Raw genomic sequence first — 19,432 nt, 5'->3', positions numbered from 1 at the left:
TAAAACAATGCATAATCTGTTTCAACTTTTCTTGGTCATTCATGTTTGAATGGACAATGCCTGACGGTCAAATCACATGTTTTCCGTTGGTCTTAGTAAATGTTAAAGAAAGGTTGGATGATCTGGTGGTTAGCATATGCTACCTCATGGTCCACTATAACATTCATCATGAGAATAAAAGACCTATCTGTATATTGTAAATATCAATGACAGCATGCTAGAGGAAGTAGTTGCTGAAGAAACTGCAAGCTATGAAGCATGTTGCCAAGTTGCCACATAGTAGAGCTCGAGCCAAGAAGACACTTACAGAGAAACAGTACTTTTTTATATTAATATGTTTTAGGATTGCACTCGGGTCTCATTTCGGGTGGTTTGTTGTGAGGTGGGTGTGGCAACTCACTGTAATCAGTGCATGCTCCCAACTTCTCTCTCTCTCTCTCTCTCTCTCTCTCTCTCTCTCTCTCTCTCTCTCTCTCTCTCTCTCTAGGATTGTGAAATGAGAGCATTAATGTAAGCTACAAGCACCATTATTGCTCATTCAAAGTACCTCAACAAATACCATAGACAATTCAATTTTTAGAAAGATTCCATGGGTGTGCAATTTGTAATAGGCCTCCTCTCTACTGTACAGTGTAAAACAGTGCTTCATGGTTTCATTCCCAATCTGCAAAGAGAAATCTCTGTTCACTATGTCATGGTTGTTTTGTGAAAATATATTATTACTAATAGATAGATAGAGAGATAGATAGATACTTTATTACTTCCAAGGGGAAATTCAGTGTTTTTACTTATGGTTTTGTCTTGACCAGGTGATACTATTTGTGAAGTTGTAGGCCCTCCTGGCCTACCAGGATATCAAGGAGAAAGAGGACAGAAAGGCAAGTGATGTTTATTTTATTCATTTTATTAATTCGGCTTAATCCTGTTCCTAGATGAGTGACTACACAGGTTTTGTGATCAATGTTAGTGCCAACTTGTTTTCTAATGTCATCTATGAATCCTAAATTATTTATACTGAATGTTTAAAAAATATCCCTATGGTGATTTGCAAGACTGGTCACAGAATGCTCAGAAATCACCAGATACATTTTGTATTTCCTCATTTATTTCCCAATAGTTCTCTAGTGGAACACTGGGATATGTCTTTAGGAGATACAGTATGTGGTTTATCCTGAATATATGCTTGCTGTATGGAACATGATTTCAAGTGCAACCCTAGAAAATTTTAGTGGAATTTCATGTCTCAGGCCAAATGAGATTGTTTAGCAAATGAGAGCACATGATAATGTCATTGGATATTTCTGTACTATTATGATCATCACCCTATGTAACGTGTATATGGTCAATGTAGACTCATCAAAAACACCTCACTCTTCACTGTTTTATTGCAAGCAGTTAAAAGTAGCCATTTGGGATTTCACGATACCAGAATTTTTGTATTCAAATTTCACATCAGTGAAATTTTATAATACTTGTCACCCTTCAATACCACTGCAAAAACAGAAATCTCATTCAGTGACTTTTTATTAAAGTACCTCCATTTACTGAAGTGAGTAATATTGTTCCTTTTTCTGTAATACTTTTATATAAACAGTAACAACAGCTTTAAAATACTTGTATATCCATCAAGTAGATACCCAACTGTAAGTAAACTAGCATTGGCATTCATAATTATCAAAATATAATATAGGGCTTGAATTTTAATTGTACTAGGGGCTTCACCCCCTGTCAGTGGCCACCTCTCCGAATCCCCTCATAAATGGTGATATAATGGGAAACAAATACATTTTTTTAACTCCTCTTTGCTCAAGCAGCTGCTGGTGTGCTGCTGCTGCCCTCATGCATGATCTGCATTTCGCTCGCCTACCAACTCCCCTCCAACCTGACAGTGGTAGGCGCTGTTGTGAACAGGGTGGCTGAGCACAGCCCAGGGAGACACGGCCACTCCTCTGAAACCCCTCTTAAATGGTGATACATTGGGAAACAAGTAACAGGTGATTTTTTCACCTCCACTTTGCTCGAAAAGTTGTTGTCTTGCTGCGTTTTAAAGCCTGTACAGCACCTGAATATTTGGTCTCTTTTCGCTGTTCCGTTATTTTCCTGAGTAATAATTTCAGTTTGTTGATGCGGCCGCTCCTCCGAAACCCCTCTTAAACGGTCATACATTGGGAAACAAGTAACAGGTGATTTTTTTCACCTCATCTTTGCTTGAGAAGCTGTTGGCTTGCTGCTACTGTGTGCTGTGTGCCGTGTGATCTGCATTTTGTGCGGAGCTTCGAACATTTAAAAGCACCTGAACATTCTATCTCTTCTCGCAGTTCTGTTATTTCCCCGAGTATTTTTTTCAGGTTGTTTGCGCTAATGTGATCTTTTCTTTCATTTTTGGAGACTTTCTAATTTTCTTAATTCCATTGTCTCTGACCTGCTCTGCATGTGTATCACAGGACTTGCGTCTGAAGTTTGTAAGTATGACATGACTTGTCCGTCTCGTGGGAAGTGAAAGTGTCTCTCTTCAAAAGATCACGTCTCATCCCTGGGAAAATGTCTCGTCTCGTCACAAGCTTTTTTTTATAATAGAGAGACATATTTTTCAAATTGGACAAACCTCCATTTAAAAACATTACCACTTTTCAAATTTCTCTGTCTTAAAACCGAGAAACATTCTCCGCAGCCTCAAATACTGATTAATTTACTCTTTCAAATTCACTTTAAGAAAAATATTCCAAGTATTTTCAAGTATAGTTTCCTGACGCTAACAACAAATTATTGTATGGTTTATCAAGTCTATTGTACAAAATCGGTTCGAAAATCTTTTGTGGACAGGAATATCTGCAAGAAGATTAACCTTATAGCATGAAAGACAAACTCCAGTGATAATGTTGTATTTTCATAGTTTTCTCCATATCTAATATGATTGGTCTCACTAATTAAACAGTTATTTACATGGGAATTAAAGGGCACAGTGGGTATTGTTACCACCTCATGAATCCAGAATACTGGGTTCAAATATTGCAACTGTTTGTTGTCCATGTAAAGTTTATACATTCTCACTTTGCCTGTACAGGTTTTTCTCCAGGTACTCTGGTTTCCTTTTCACATCTGTAAAAAAACATGCAGGTTAGGTTAATTGGAAACTCCAGATTTACCCCTGTGTAAAAGTGTGTGTGACCTGCTCAACCCTGTTTAATGCCTTGTGTGTAGCATCACAGACCACCAGTGTTATATTACAGTATATTACACGGGTAGGACTGACGGACCAGTGTAATTTGCATTATGTTGTTCAGATCCACACATAATCTACATATCTTTTGCATCCAGGTGACAAAGGAGATACCTGTTTTGACTGTGAAGCTGTAGGGACCCCTGGTCCTCCTGGACAACAAGGCCCTCCTGGTCCACAAGGTAAGTGCCACACACAGCATTACTTCATACTTTGGGTAAATACGTTAAATGTATACCTGCTGAATATATAGGAATATATTTATTGAGAGTATGGGGAATTATGTTACTGCCCAGTGTCAGATTAATGCTGCAAAACAACTTGCAAGGAGTTCTACACAGAAGTCTTGTCTCATTTAAAGACTGCAGTTGCTAAAATCTATTCCTCACCATGAGAGCTGTCACTGCAAGCTGAGGGTGATTTTGGCAGCCATTCAACATAAATGAAATAAGCAAATATCATTAACAACTCAGAGTCAGTATGGCCCTTTCAAAATTTTCAGTAAATTCATAAATTACATTCTTAAGACCAGATTCTGCACTTCTACCATCCATTCACCCCACCATTGATTAATGGGCAGGTGATCAAGATTACTGGTTGGCCCATCGACTAACGTCAATGGTAGGTGAAACATTGTGCTCCAAACCCAAACAGCACTCCCACACCCTAGATTTTGTATGTGAGACAATTCAAATTGCTAGTTGCACCTTCTTTAGTCATTGGACTCATGTGGGTATTAACACCCTCAGGGACTTCAGTGATGAGTCGGGACTACTGTTTCTGTCATTAAGATTCATACTGTCTATTCCTTCCCCTTCCTTCTGCTTCTTAACTTCAACTAAGGTTGATTCTTAAAATATAAGGAGGTTTTCTATCTTTTCCTCTTCCCTTATATCTTACAATTGCCTTTTCATAATTTCTATGTTGCATTGTTCAAAACAAGTACAAACCTCTTCCTCTGCTTTCAGTTTGGCTGCAACACATGCTTATATTATCATTATATACTGGAAAACTACTGTTAAAGATAATCATATTCTCATCCAAAAATTCGCGCCATCAGCACACCCCATTCAAATCTGTGCATCATTTGTAAAATATACCCTGCAGACATTTTGCTATAGGCATCTCAGTCCTGGCTCTCCCTTTTGGTCCTTCGTATCTTCGTATCTCCCTTTAATCTATCATTTTCATTGAGATTGCCTTCTCTGCTCATATCTTTCTTCTTCTAGATTTCACCACTCTCACCACCATTAGAGAATAATTTTCTTCGACACAATAGCTGCAATACTTGCATTATCCTCTTATTGAAAACTTCCATACTTCTTTTTCATTTTATGTTTGAAAATTTGATTTTTATAATGGGATGTTCCCTGGATTCATTGCATTAAAGGATCAATGGGTGATCTGACCATAATATTGAGAAACTAATCATATCAATTAAACTAGTGGGTCAATGATTGTCTGGTAGTTGGTGACATTAAGAGAGCTCTCTGTCTCTTGGCTTGGTAGTGGGCTGCCATCCACTCTCTTGCAGCTCTAACTACCCTATTACCGTTTTACAGTAGTAATAATAACAATAATATTAACACACTTTATTTAAATAGCACCTTTTCCATACTGAAAGCATGTACAAATCCCTCTCAAAGCATACTGGTATACTGACATTTTTTTGAAGGTTTTTGGTATTGATTAACCTTGTTTGCTGTTATTTATCCTAATGAAAATTTATTCACAAAAAAAATTCTCTATAAAGTGTAATTGATGAACAACAACAACATTTATTTATATAGCATGTTTTCATACAAATGATGTACCTCAAAGTGCTTTACAAGATGAAAAAAGAAAAAAGAAAAATCTAAAAATAAGATTTAGCAAAACTAAGTAACAAAGAATAAAGTAAGCTTCAACTGCCAGGAGGACAGAAAAAACAAAACAAAAAAACTCCAGAGGGCTGTTGACAAAAAATAAAATCTACAGGGGTTTCGAGGCCACAAGACCTTCCAGCCCCCACTGGGTATTCTACCTAACATAAATGATCTAAATCAGTCCTCATGGTTTTCAGGCTTCATATGGAAGAATTAGATGATGATGGTCATATGGACATCTGGCCTTCCATCCATCAGTGTAGGGACTGCATGGTGCCCTGATCAGCAGCAGAGAAAGTAGGGGTTAGTACGGATTGTGGAGCCATGATAAAAATGATAATTAAATACATATACAGAATATCAATGTTACACTAAAATGAAGCTATAAAAAAGCCATATTAAAATAATGGGTTTTTAGCAGTTTTTTAAAGTGATCCACAGTATTAGCCTAGTGAGTTTCTGTCAGTTAGCTATTCCAGATTTTAGGTGCATAACAGCAGAAGGCCGCCTCACCACTTCTTTTAAGTTTAGCCCTTGGAATTATAAGCAGACACTCATTTGAAGATCTACCTGTAAGGTTACAATTTGGTGCGTAAAGTGAGAGGCATTCCGAAATATAGGATGGAGCAAGATTATTTAGGGCTTTGTAAACCATAAGCAGTATTTTAAAGTCAATTCTAAATGGCACAGATAACCAGGGAAGTGACATCAAAACTAGAGAGATAGGCTCAGATTTTTTTTTCCTAGTTAAGATTCTGGCAGCTGCATTTTGCACTCGTTGCAATCGATCATCTTTTTTGGATAGTTTTGAGAGGAGTGCGTTACAGTAATCTAGTCAACTAAAAACAAAAGCGTGAACTAATTTTTCAGCATTTTGCAAAATTACAAGGGGTCTAATTTTTTCTATATTTCTCAAGTGAAAAAAATGCTGTCCTAGTGATCTGATTAATATATGATTTAAAATTTAGGTCATAGTCAATAATTACCCCTAGGTTCTTCACCTCTGTTCTGACTTTTAAGCCTAATGGATCAACTTTATTTCTAATATCATCATTATATCCATTTTTGCCATTCACTAGCATTTCTGTTTTCTCCTTATTTAGTTTGAGAAAATTACTACTCATCCACTCAGAAACACAAGTAAGACATTGGGTCAGTGAATCAAGAGAGTCAGGGTCATCAGGCGCTATTGATAAATACAGCTGTGTGTCGTCAGCATAGCTGTGGTAGCTCACGTTATGCGTTGAGATAATCTGACCTAATGGAAGCATGGAGATCGAAAAGAGCAGCAGACCCAGGATAGATCCTTGTGGAACACTATATAAAATATCATGTGTCTCTGAAGTATAACTACCACAACTAAAAAAGAATTTTCTACCTGATAAGTAAGACTCAAACCAATTTAAGACATTACGAGAGAGGCTCACCCACTGAATAAGGTGATTTATAAAAATATTGTGATCAATGGTATCAAATGCGGCACTCAGATCTAGGAGGATGAGAACAGATAAACGGACTCTGTCTGCATTTACCCGCAAGTTTAGTTACTACTTTAACGAGTGCAGTTTCTGTACTATGATTTGTTCTAAAACCTGACTGAAACTTGTCAAGAAAAGAATATTTATTCAAGTGATCATTTAGCTATGTAATGACTGCCTTTTCTAAGATTTTACTTAAGAAAGGCAGATTAGAAATAGTTCTAAAATTTTCAAAAACAGAGGAGTCAGATTTATTCTCTTTAGCAGGGGTTTAACAACAGCAGTCTTAAGACAGTCTGGGAAGACCCCCGTATCTAATGATGAATTTACTATGTCAAGAACACTATCAATTAGCACGCCAGATACTTCTTTGAAAAAACTTGTTGGTATTGTGTCAAGGACGCAGGTGGAGGGTCTCAGTTGAGAAAATATTCTATATACAGTAGATCAGGTAAATCTATCCTGGTGAAAGAATATAGTTTCCTTAAAATGGAATACCGGGGTTAAATAGGATCATTATTGGGCGGATGTGCTATATTATTTCTAATATCATTAATTTTGTGATTAGAAAATATAGCAAAACCTCATAAGTTTCACTGGAAGTTTTTTGGAGGCATTCCATTGAGTGACCTGGGTTTAGCAAATGATCAATAGTAGAGAATAAATCTCTTGGATTACTAGAATTGTTATTTATACTTTTAGAAAAATATCACTGCCTCTCAAGACGGACTATGTTGTTGTATTCTGTTATTTTAGTATTCAGTATTTCATAGTGGACAATCAATTTCGTTTTTCTTCATTTACGCTCAGCTATCCGGCATGTTTTCTTTCATGTTTTCATGAAGACAATTTCCATCTCAAATGCATCTATCCACTGGATCTTTTTTTACACCATCATTTGTAATGCTCTTAAACTGGTATACAAAATAGTACAGTATATAGTAATTTATATAAAAATATATATAATATCTAAGGTCAATTAATCTGCAACTCTTTGTATACTACCTTTCAGAGTGCACACCATAATAAGGTGTTTGACATCTTGAAGGAAAAACAGCACAAAGTAGTAAACATAAAAGTCATGACTTACAGGACAACAGTCCAGAAAAACAATAAAAACCTAAAAGCCGGCCATCAAATTAAATGGGGAAGATAAGATTTGCTCATAAGGGTTTCCTTAAGTTGTCTCAACAAACACATATTGTATATTTATAATTTATAATGATATTTATTGTTATTATAGTGATATTTCTATTGTCATTTTTTTCAAGCAAAATAAGTCCAGTGACAATAAAAGATTGTTTAGCTATGTATTTTACAAAGAACATTATATCATTATGAAAGGTTGAACTTTACTATATTGCAAATTGTGTTTCACATTTTCAGGATATCCAGGGTCACCAGGCATTAAAGGAGAAAGAGGCTTTCCTGGAACTTTAGGCCTTCAAGGTCTTCCTGTGAGTAATAGTTTACTTTTGCCTGAAAAATCATGGTCTTTCCTTAGATTGCATTATGATAATTATTCGGCCTTCTTTTGACTTGCCAGGGTCCTCCAGGTATTCGAGGCTTGATTGGATATCCAGGGGCAAAGGGTGAACCCGGAGAACTCTTCTTTAGTCCAGACCTTAAAGGCAGCAAAGGGGATCAAGGTTTACCTGGTTTTCCTGGAACTCCAGGTCAAACAGGAAGTCCTGGAAGAGATGGTATACCTGGATTACCTGGAGAAAAAGGGGAACCAGTAAGTATATTATTTGTATATCACTTTTCCTTTAGTAAGAGTTACTGTTTCTGGTCTGATTCACTTCTTATGTAGCATAATGGGCAGTTGTACTAAGTCAGGAAAATGTGCTGGCTTTTATACGTAATCTTTTTCCGACTGTGTACCGTATTAATTAAATGAAAATGTACCTCAAGCCTTAATGGAGTAAAAAGTAAGAAACCGCATGGTTTTACAGAGGGTCATCCTACTACGGGCAATAACAATTAACTTTAACTGTATAGCTTTCATGTAGTTCATCATCCTCACATTCTTTATAGTCAGTGTCCTTAGGTAATTAACAATTATAGAATACCAAGCAGATCTTAAAGAAGATAAGTGATGTTTACTTTGACTTTTTTCATTTTGTCTCCATATTATTGCTTTTGTGTTTGATGTCTCAACCTAATGTTTTTCTTTTTGCTCTCAATATTCCTTAAGCATTTGTTATTTTTGGATTACTTCTTTGTATTGTTTCTCTTTTGAAGAAAAGCAAGATGCAGTAATTCAGTGGAGTAATGAATTTTAACTCACACACCTGATGAATGATACATAGCCAAATCATTTTGTCTTTCTTTATTTTCTTTTTCAGTGTGGAAATAAGCTTTAATTTTTTCCCTATACAGTAGTTAATTTTCATGTTTGGAAAAGCATGCTCTTTTAATACCAAATGAGAAATGTACATGTAGAGCTTGGAAATTTCTGTTAAGGGTCTTATGGCTGTGAAAATGTATCATTTATTAAAATTGTTAGAGTGTGGTGCTGCAGTGGTTAGTGCATAAATTTCTCATGAATCCAGCATCATGAAATCAAATCCTGCACGTGGTTGTTATCTGAGTCAAGTCTATATATTCTCCTAGTGTCTGAGTGGGTATCCACTGAGTACTCTAGTTTTCCTCATACATTCCAGATATGTGCATGGTGGGCTTGACTTGACCCTTAAATAAACTGGTGCCACATCCAGAGTTGTTTGTGTTTTTTTTTTTCAGTGACTCAAACATAGCCTTCAATGCCCTGATCCTTAATGGCATTAAAAAAGTTTGATAATTTTAATGTTAAAATTGTTAAGGTTAAAATAATTATCACAAATTAAGAAAACTATCTAGCAGAATTTTAGTGCAGTAATTACTCTTCCTGTCTTCTGTCTCTTGCGGAATGGGCCCAGATTTGGCCTGGTTACTGTCAGTGTGTCCTTTTTACATATTCTTTTTATTTGTGTGAGTTTTTACCCAATATTACCAGGGTAAGCTCTGATTCTTTGTTATCCTGAATTGGAGTAAGTATGTTCAAAACATAATTGCTGTTTCATTCTGTTCATTTATTTTGCACCCACAGTTTATGCTGATTGTTGGCTACAGCATTCAAACTTATTCCCTATCAACAAGGAGGGTGGAGTACAAACCAAACCTATATTTATAAATTATATTAACAACTGTATTGTTATGTATTCATTAATGTCATCCTCAATTCCTGAGATCATTATTACCTTTAGGAGTGACTCCTATTCACTTTCCGTGTATAACTTTTGGCCTCATGGGGGTCAAAGTGACTAGCTCTTAGAACCTTACCATGTACAGTATGTCTTATTTAAATATCAGTGCAATAACAGCATATTTGGTATAGTGGAGTGCACTGTTACCTCGTAGTGCCTGAACTGTGGTTCATTTCATTGCTGATTCTGTCAGTACAGGTTTCTTTTCAAGACTCTGGTTTTTATTTAGTGATTACATATACTGTATTTCTGGATGTAGTCAGTGATGTACTCAGGCACTATCTCCAGGTAGAGTAACTGCCAGCATAGACTACAGTTCCCTTAAAGACAAATAGGAAAAAAATATGGTAAATATAAAAAAAATAGTAAAACAATGCAAATGAACAAATGATGATGAATTGGTTAGTACTACTACCTCACAACACAGATTTGAAATCCAAGCCAAGTTACTGTCAGTGTGGAGTTTGGGTTTTCTTTGGGTATTCTGTTTTTTCTTTCACATCCCAAAAACATGAATATTAAAAAAATTGATCATGCTTAATTGTTTGAAAATTAGCACATGTAAGTGTGTGCATGAGTGTTCCTTTTAACAGTCCTGAGTTGGCTCACATGTTGAGCCTAAGTTTGCTGGGTGAGTGACATGCTACAATGCTAAAACTGGATTGTGTGTTCAGTAAATGTATGGATGCATGGAAAATGTGAAAAACATTTACATCAGTTATGCAAGTCAAAATTCCAAATTTAGATAGCTCTACAAAAACCCTAAGTCTGGAATACCAGTTATGTTGCAGCATAGCATACATTTCCTCCTACTCACTTTTTCTGGATCACAGACTTGCTAATTGGTCAAACTATGTGCCTTTGAACTATTGGAGAAAACCCATGTAAATACAGGTAGAACGTGCCAATTCCTCAAAAACTAACTCAGGCAGAAATTAACTTGTGAGCCCCCAGAGATATCTGAACCATTGTGTTTCCCAGAGAGTAAAAATGATTTTTAAAAATATTGCACAGTGTTTAAAGAACTGTTTCTTCTCTTACACCTAGGCCACTATTGGATTCAAAGGAGATCGAGGTTCAGATGGAGAACCAGGTTTTAAAGGAATTAAAGGAGAGAGGGGTCCTCCTGGTCTTCCAGGACACACTTTGCCTGGCGTGCCTGGGGAAAAAGGAAATCAAGGTGTACCTGGAAGACCTGGCTTACCTGGCACACCTGGTGAGATAACCACAATTATTTAGCCTCTGAGAATTTCTGAGATTACTCTGTAGAAGTATTATTAACAGCATTATTAGCCATGCATACTTGATTTAAGTTGCATTGAGTGTGTAGCACTGGCCATTGCAGGCACTCTTTTAATTATATAGTACATTTCATATATGGAATGCAGCTCAAAGTGCTTTAGAAAATTACAATACTTAATACGTATCCCATAAAAGTGTCTTTGGTTTGTTTATTTTTATGACTTTCCTTTCTGACATTCTAGTTCTTATAAATGCTGTCAACACTTATGATCAGATAATTGGTTTTATATAAGGAGCAAACTATACTTCATTCAGGACCAATGACTGAACAGTCTTTATATGTCCTTGCAGTAAGCAAGTGGTCAGGATGTGACTGGTCAGGACATTACAGTAGTTCATTAATACCATTATCATCATCACAGATTCAACAGCCATTTTTGTGCAAAGTATTTTGTTATCTATTCTCCATAAAAACATAACATTAAATATTTTTCTTGACCATTACTACAAATAACACAGAATAAGTAACAGATGAAAGGATTGTCATTTTCGGTTTGAGTATTCCTTTAAGGCACCTGTTAATATAGCCTGTGTTCTATAGCAGTATCCAACCTTCTAGCAAGCATTCTTCATCTTCCCTTTGTGAATCCTTTTTTGTAAGTTCATTGATTTTTTTTAATTGTTTCATCTCATGGTGTTGAGATTTTAGGTTTTTAATTATTTTAGTACTAGGGTGTTGTACTGTGTTAGCCATTATGAATGTAGAGAAAAGCCAAGTATTTGTCATTTTGCTTGGCTTTTCTCTAATTATTTTAGAAAATGTGAAAGTGTTTTTGTTGGATTGCATGTTCCTTCAGTTGTTTTTTAGCTTTCTTTTTAATTTTTTTACCTTTCATTGTATTTCTTTGAAGGCCATTCTTTTTTAAAATTTAGATTTTTTTGTATATTTTGAAGGTTTTGGATTTTTGTTTGGAATTTTTTATTTATGTTAAAACAATTTACGAGTTTCTCTAGGTGTGTTGAGCAGTTTTGAAATTCATAACAATCCCTACTACTTCCACTAAACATTCTTATACCCTTATCCTTACGTTTTGTCTCCTGTATGCAGCACACATCTACTGTCATTCTGTTTAGACCTTCCACAAAAATCACCTGATTTTTCCATCATACTCCCAATATTTCTGATTGCAAAAAAATTATGCTCTCCTTCACAGCTCTTTCTTACTGCCACTTCTTAATCTCCCATGCCACAAAAACGGACTCCCCGTAGTTCAGCAGGTCTTAGATAATTTAAATTGGGTTTCTTTGTCTGTGGATTAGCTTAGTTTCCCTAATTTCCTAATTGACATAAACAAATGGCAATGAATGAGGAGTACTTTGGGCTGTGTCCCATCTATTCTCTGTGTTTGTCATGTTTGTATCATCCCATCATCAAAGGTGGTAATGGAACAGACATTTTTAATGCTGGATGTCCATTCTGATGTCAACCTCTAGTTGCCATTTGCAATATGCAAGAGGGATGGTGACATTACTAACCACAGGTCAAATATTTGTTGTTTCTAGTACTGTATGCATTAAATCTGTAGTAACAAAGATGACACTTGGTGAAGTTCAGAATAAAATTAATACCACACTTTTGGATGTAAAAATAAGGTGCTTTAATTTAGCTGTTTGTAGCTATTTGGATTTGTTCCGGAAAGTTTGGTACTACTGCTTCTTTTATAAATTTATAGTTATTAAGACTAACATGCAGCATGTCTTGTGGTTGTGTAGTTTCTACTGTCAAACCATAATATATTACAGTACATTTTCTATGCATTCAGACAAACTCTGAAGCCAACTTGGTTCCCATCGCCCTCCTGATGGCATCCTATGAGTATTATAATTGGAAACCACTTACATTTGGATGTGGAGCATCCCCACATACTTTTGATTATTGCAGAGAATATAAACATTTTAATGAACATCTTCACTCTTTGGTATTACTAGGATCTAAGGGTGAACGTGGTGAAACTGTTCCTATGCCTGGACCTAGAGGACTTCCTGGATCACCTGGAACCCCAGGAATACAAGGCCTGCCAGGTGAGATATGAGTGACGTGGGGCTGCAGCAGAAGCATGGGAATCTCAGCTCTGCAGTTAAGAGATATTATGAATTAATGTAGCAGGATATCCCTTGCTACGTATGAATTAAAAGCAATCAGTAACAATCAATAAGTCAGAAATTTATAATTACAACTGGGGGCAATGGACCGAATTATTAAAAGAATGAAAGATAACTGAAGCATATTCTAGCTGGCATGATTTTTCAATCCTAGATAAGTCACATTTTTTTAAGAATAAAATTCAAAGAGCTACGTTGTCTGAATATAATGAGGTTTGTAAAGAGGAAGTTGATCCTGCAAAGTTTTTATGACTGTAAAGTAAGAGTTTGAGGCAGGCTTTGTCTTAAACTACTCTTTCTTTCCATCCACTTTCCATGCCTGCATAATCCCTGTAGGGGATGCTGGAGCTGATCCAAACAGCAGTGGACACAATGCAGGAACTCAGTAAGTTGTGCAGCACACTGAGTTAGTTCATTGTTGCCATTCAATCTGGCAGCATGGTTTTGACCGAGAGCTAGAATTAAACCCTTCTGTTATTGAAGCTTCAGTTCTAAACTGGCATTCAATTACAAATCCTTTCCTTCTTTTTACCATAATTTATTCAAGAAAAATAATTTTCCTTGTTGTATCCTTTACTGAGCAGTTTCACCATATTAAACTTTTGTCATCAGGTGATGTTGGCCCTCCGGGATTCCCTGGCAATCCAGGATCTCCAGGACTTAAAGGTGACCAAGGTTTCCCAGGAATAGGGTTTCCAGGTGAACCTGGCCCGAAAGGTAAGAAGAAGCTTCATTTTAGTTGAACAGACTGGAAAGAGTGACTCGATTGTTTAGTAACAGTGCTTTTTGAAGATTGTTATGATTTCTCTTTAAGGAGAGTGAGCTTCAGCCTTTATGTTCACACTTCATACTGTATATGTACTTTAACCCTAGGTCATCAAGGCATGCCAGGGACTCCTGGACAGCCGGGTGTTCAAGGACAGCCCGGTCTGGAAGGTGTACCAGGAAGGTCAGGTCTACCTGGGCAAAAGGTAACCTAAATGGGCCCTTAAGCATTGTACCTGTTGGTCATGTTTTGGTCATTGCTATAGTTACTTAGATGTTACAGTCAAGTGTCTCATATTAAAGAAAAAGTGCTATTGTACCTACTAACATTTTCTTATGTACATGAGTAAAACTAACATAACTGTAGACAAACAGCTGAGATTTTGATCATTGTTCTAAAGCAGTTTGTTTTGATGCTTAGTGTATCAGGCAGAGATGCTAATTTAACAGCTTAACGAAAATGAGGAAGTTGTGATGCCATTTAAATGGCTTTCAATTTTCTCTCAGAAAATGCCAGAAAAACAAAAATACAGTACATTCAGACCCATCACTGTTGATTGATAGTTCATTTAGAAGGTTCGTGCCTTTTAATTTCACTTTTCCACTTAATGCTGCTTTCAGAGAAATAATTTGCATTTGAAATTAGTGGTTAGCATGCACCATAAAGGCTCCTTTTTGCACTTCATCTCTAAGTTGTTCCACTTGGAGATTTTGGAGAAAAACTATTGTTGCTTTATTGTAAGCAGATATTTGCTATTTTGTTATTTATTGGTTGACGTCAAGCTACTTCTAACACATGCTACACCTTTTATAGGGATACTTAAGGGAACAACAGGGTGCTTTTGTAAAAAATGGTGAGGTTGTTTGCTAGTTATCAATGTTAAAATGTTAATTTTAAGAAAGTGGTAGGGAAAAAAATTACACTTTTATCAAATGGTGGAGATATATTCTAACCAAGATTCTGTCTAGTAGAGCTCTTATTTTTTGTTCTTATTTATAAGAATGATGGTCTTAACTGAACATGTACATCAGCCTGCTAGTCCAAGCTGATGATTTCAGAAAATAAAACTGATGAACAACAATTTTGTCCCAAAGATTATGGTGGCCATTCTAAGCATACTTTATTATGCGAAATCCAAATTTGAAGTTAGATTTTTTCACTCAATCTTAGTGTTATTTTTAGACCTTTATATTTTCATCATATATATTTTAAATATTTTTATATATTCTAAAATATTAATCACTACTACATTAAAACAAAACAATGAGGATGAGTGGCACATGATAATTGATTTCTCAATAGTCAGCTTGAAAGCTGTCATTGTCCATAGCAGAAAAAATATCCACTCTTTACTTATAGCAGATGCTACTATCAAGAAAGAGTTGTATGAGAACCTGAAAACATTCAGTATCAAAATAGTCTTGCGTGGGCCCAACATGATTCTCAAATGACAATACACATTTGAGGACTACCCATTAAAAAGTGTGTAGTGAATAATGGAGAAATCCTGTGCTGCAAAGGCTACACCCACAGGGCTTTTTCACCTGCCCCCAATTTCTCCAGTCTGGGCGATTTAAATCGCCACTGGGGTTTCAGGAAGAGAACAAAAGATACTGAACAAAAGAATTAATGCTGAGAGAAAATTAAAAGCTAAAAATGCTGTTATCGATTCTGGAGCTCAGTAGCACAAGGTAACTGAAGCTTAATAATTAATTTGCACGTTATAATGAGTGTTGTGACAGTGGAGATAGACAGACACACACACATAGACTACTACAGTTCTTCTGTCTGCTACGATGGCTGTCTGTCATTTTAACTATTGCTTCACTATATGACATAACAACAGCAAATTTAGTTCAGATAAGCATTGTGGTTTATGGATATACAACATGTTAAAACGTTGCTGCTGTTTTGGCATGACATGTTTGCATTTCCAATTAGACAGTAATGTTAAATTTCTTTAGTTTTTCATTTAGACGTACAGTCAGATGGTGGATGTTGTGAGGCCTCATCTTTGCATCTACTGGTATTGCTAGGCAGATTTTTTAATTTTCATTCATTGAGTACTGAAGTCTGCAATACCTGTGGCTCTTTGCAGTTCTTTTGAAGGAGTGTGACACATTGTTTACTTCAAATGCATATTTTGTAGTTCATATTTTCATCAGTATAACTGTCATTACTTTCAAGCCTACTTTGACTCCTACACTATCATTGTAACCGAACAAAAGAGAGCACACACAGCACCTGCGATAACATATCATTAATGTTTACCATTCATGCATTGATGCTACCGAATGTAAATATATAATCTCATGCTACAGAAAATTTTCCCCTGCATTATATCATGTTTATTTTTAAAATGTGCATTGTGCTCTCTACACACAGGACACACATTTATACTGTATGTCTAATATTTCAACTGTAGATGTTTCAGATGCTGTCAGTCAGAGCAGGTTAACTACAGCACCTCTGATACTTGCAATTCAAAATCCCTGCCCCTACTTTGAGTGCTGCCTTTATTGAGGCATTGGATTGGTTCAGAAATGTGACACTCAGTGAGACTAGTATTTGTAATATAGGTGGAATATCTATAGAGAGATCTAAGGGTCATTGCACTTTTGCTTGGCTTACACCAAACACTGTTCTTTGTCATGTGAGTGGAACAGTGGCGACAAGAAGAACCATTATGTTTAGAAAGGTCAGGGTTGGGGAGCATGCACTTGTACAGCGCATTGCCGCACCCACCACATGTCAAAACAGTTCAGAATCCTGGTTGGCAACCCCCCAAGCAGTCACGCGGTCCAATCCTAACCTCCAGAAATGACCCTCTATCTCCCACAGCCAGGTGTTACATGGGCGTCCCCTTGGCCTGGTCCAGGCACTCGGGTCCTCAGCAATATAGCCCGTAGTGCCATAACTGACACTCCCTCACAATGCAGGTAATGAGCCTCATTCGGAACTCCATGAGCAAAACAAAATCAAACCAGCGGTACCCAAAGATTCTCAGAAGAGACACAGTACCAAAGGAGTCCAGTCTTCATGTCAGATCACTGGATAGCATCCATGTCTTGCCACCATATAGCAAAGAAAGAGTGTCCAAAATGTGCCTTGATTGTTCCAGGAAAGAAAAAGGTGGTAAACAGTCCGCTTTTTGATCTTCAAATTGATCTTTCTCCTCTGCATAACAAACTTGGACCTATGAAAAGTTTTGTTAAAGCAATGTATAAAACAAATGGGATTCATGTACTTGAGAAATACATTTCCCCAGATTAGTGATGCCAAGATTAAGGAAAGCATATTATAGGTCTTTAGATCAGAGTAGTGTTAAAAGATGAGAGATATGAAGAATAGCTGAATGAAGTTGACAGAGCTTCAAAAGTGCCTGTGTATACCATTTGGAAAAGTGTAAGATTCAAAATTATCCCGAAATAGTGAGTGCCCTTTCAAGTCATACCAGATAATAAATTGCAACAGATCATTAAAGATTAATTTCTTGAACTTGCACTTAGACTTTTTCCCTTATACCCTGGTGCATTGTGTGATAGACATAAAGATTGATTTCATTAAAACATTTCCACCATGGAAGAGTGTTGCAGATTCAAGGGGAGTCCAAGGATGCTGGCTGACTGAAGCTGGAGTCTCTTTTAAGAGAGATGTTCCTGAGGAAAAGTGCAGCAGAAAATCAAAAATGCCAGTAATTTACATTATACGTTTGCCATTTTAATTAATATAAATGTATAATATTTTCACATTTGGAACATATTTTTTTATCAGTGTAATTTTTAACCTGCAGTCTATGCACCATTGTTTTTGGTGCCACTCCATACCAAAAAAAGTTTGACTTACAATAAAATGACTTATAGTGGAATTCTTTTTTTCTTCATAAGTAATGGAAAATGTGTTAAGTTTGACAAAACATTGCATTTTTTTTCTTTAACACAACCTTAAAATTCAAAGCAAATACAGTACAAGAATATTAAAAAATTTTAAAATATAGTAAATGCTAGCAATGAAGTTATTTTTCTTACATTTGAAATAACAACAATCTTAACTGTGGTTCTGAGTAGACTTTGATGTGGTTTGTATTATAATTGGAAGACAGAGAGAAGAGATTAGTAGAATTATAAGAATTTTCTTTGAAGAGATTTTTTTACTGTAATGGTTAAGAATACAATTGGTTGTGTGAATGATGATCTCAATACAAATATTGAGCAAATAAACACAAATATTTTCTGGCTGGTATTTAGGTACAAAGGTTTTCATAAATTTGTTACACTTTGAAATTTTTCCAACATTTTTGTGAGAAAAATTTTTTATATCATCTTAAAATAAAATAATACCTTATATGTGATATAACATAAAGCAGAGAGTCCTTTTTGCTGGGACCTTCATTGTGGCATATATCATAAAATACCAGAGTGAGTTGTGGATAGATCTTAACTATTTCATTTATTGGCTGTTATATCTATATATTGTATCAATTTGCCTAAGGGGCTGGCCCATTCAGCGAAAAATCTTGCATTTTCTTCACACAAATTATCAATGATGTTATTTAGGGTGGGGGTATCTCCAAGCTAACCCAACTTAGGTTGATCGCGAGACATCTTTTGCTCGAATAATATTGTCAACCTGGTTATGTTCCCCCTGATCCACATTTTTATCTAATTTCAACTATATTTTGATCCATATGTGTTTCTGCTTGATGGTTGAAGCATGATTTTTATGTCATTGTACAATAGCTATTAGTACAACACATGGTATCATCCATGTTAGTGTGTGAGCAACAAGGATGTTTTTCTTGAACAGAGTAAATTTCTGGTAGTTTTATTTCCTTTTATCATTGTAACTATAAAAAAGGCAGGATCAGTCATTTTCGAAAAAATAATTCATAATAAGGCAAAAATAGAAATTATATTCAAGAGAGCTAGATTGTGAACAAAACACTTTGCTTTTATTTTTCTTCACAAAGAGTTCTCATTTTTTAAGTAAAGTTTGGGTAAATAACTAAGCAACACCTCACTCATGAATAAGGAGATATCATTAACTAAATTATGTGCAGCAATGCCAGACTAAAGCAAAAATCCACAGATGCAAAGTGCAATACAAACAAATGAAATCCTTATAAGGAGTTATGAGGTAGCTCAAATCAACCATGAAAGTTAACTGTTAATCGTCTGAAAAGCTGCCATGTTTATGATGTGAAATGTATAAATCAAAAGGACAGCAGAGAGAATTTAGTTTTGTAATGCCACAGACATTCCAGGCAACCTTTACTTGTCTATTGTACTCAAACACTATTTTTAGTTAGGTATATTGTTCTCTCAAACCTTCTTTTAAATATTTTCTCCAGACAATCTCGTTTTTGTTTTTTTTTCCATAACACTACTAATAAAATATTCCCTCTTTTTCACACTATGCATCCCTATATTATTGTTTTAAAACTTCACCAC

At 35.8% G+C, this 19,432-nt stretch overlaps 1 protein-coding gene across 2 annotated transcripts in view; it reads left to right on the top strand.

The window, feature by feature from the left end:
- Positions 1-19,432, top strand: part of col4a1 (collagen, type IV, alpha 1) — a 273,407-nt gene that overhangs the window by 180,500 nt on the left and 73,475 nt on the right. Inside the window, exons 22-29 of one of the 2 annotated variants that reach the window (XM_028799211.2) lie at positions 810-878; positions 3,319-3,402; positions 7,950-8,020; positions 8,110-8,301; positions 10,859-11,027; positions 13,043-13,135; positions 13,829-13,933; positions 14,090-14,187. In XM_028799211.2, coding sequence (XP_028655044.1) covers positions 810-878; positions 3,319-3,402; positions 7,950-8,020; positions 8,110-8,301; positions 10,859-11,027; positions 13,043-13,135; positions 13,829-13,933; positions 14,090-14,187 — 881 coding nt within the window. The remainder of the gene's footprint in view (positions 1-809; positions 879-3,318; positions 3,403-7,949; positions 8,021-8,109; positions 8,302-10,858; positions 11,028-13,042; positions 13,136-13,828; positions 13,934-14,089; positions 14,188-19,432) is intronic. The other variant, XM_051926307.1, reaches the window with a different exon arrangement.

The sequence above is a fragment of the Erpetoichthys calabaricus genome, chromosome 4 (assembly GCF_900747795.2).
Source record: "Erpetoichthys calabaricus chromosome 4, fErpCal1.3, whole genome shotgun sequence".
NCBI classification, from domain to species: Eukaryota; Metazoa; Chordata; class Cladistia; order Polypteriformes; family Polypteridae; genus Erpetoichthys; species Erpetoichthys calabaricus.
Note: the sequence above shows the minus strand (reverse complement) of the source record. Positions and strands in the feature narration are given on the sequence as shown.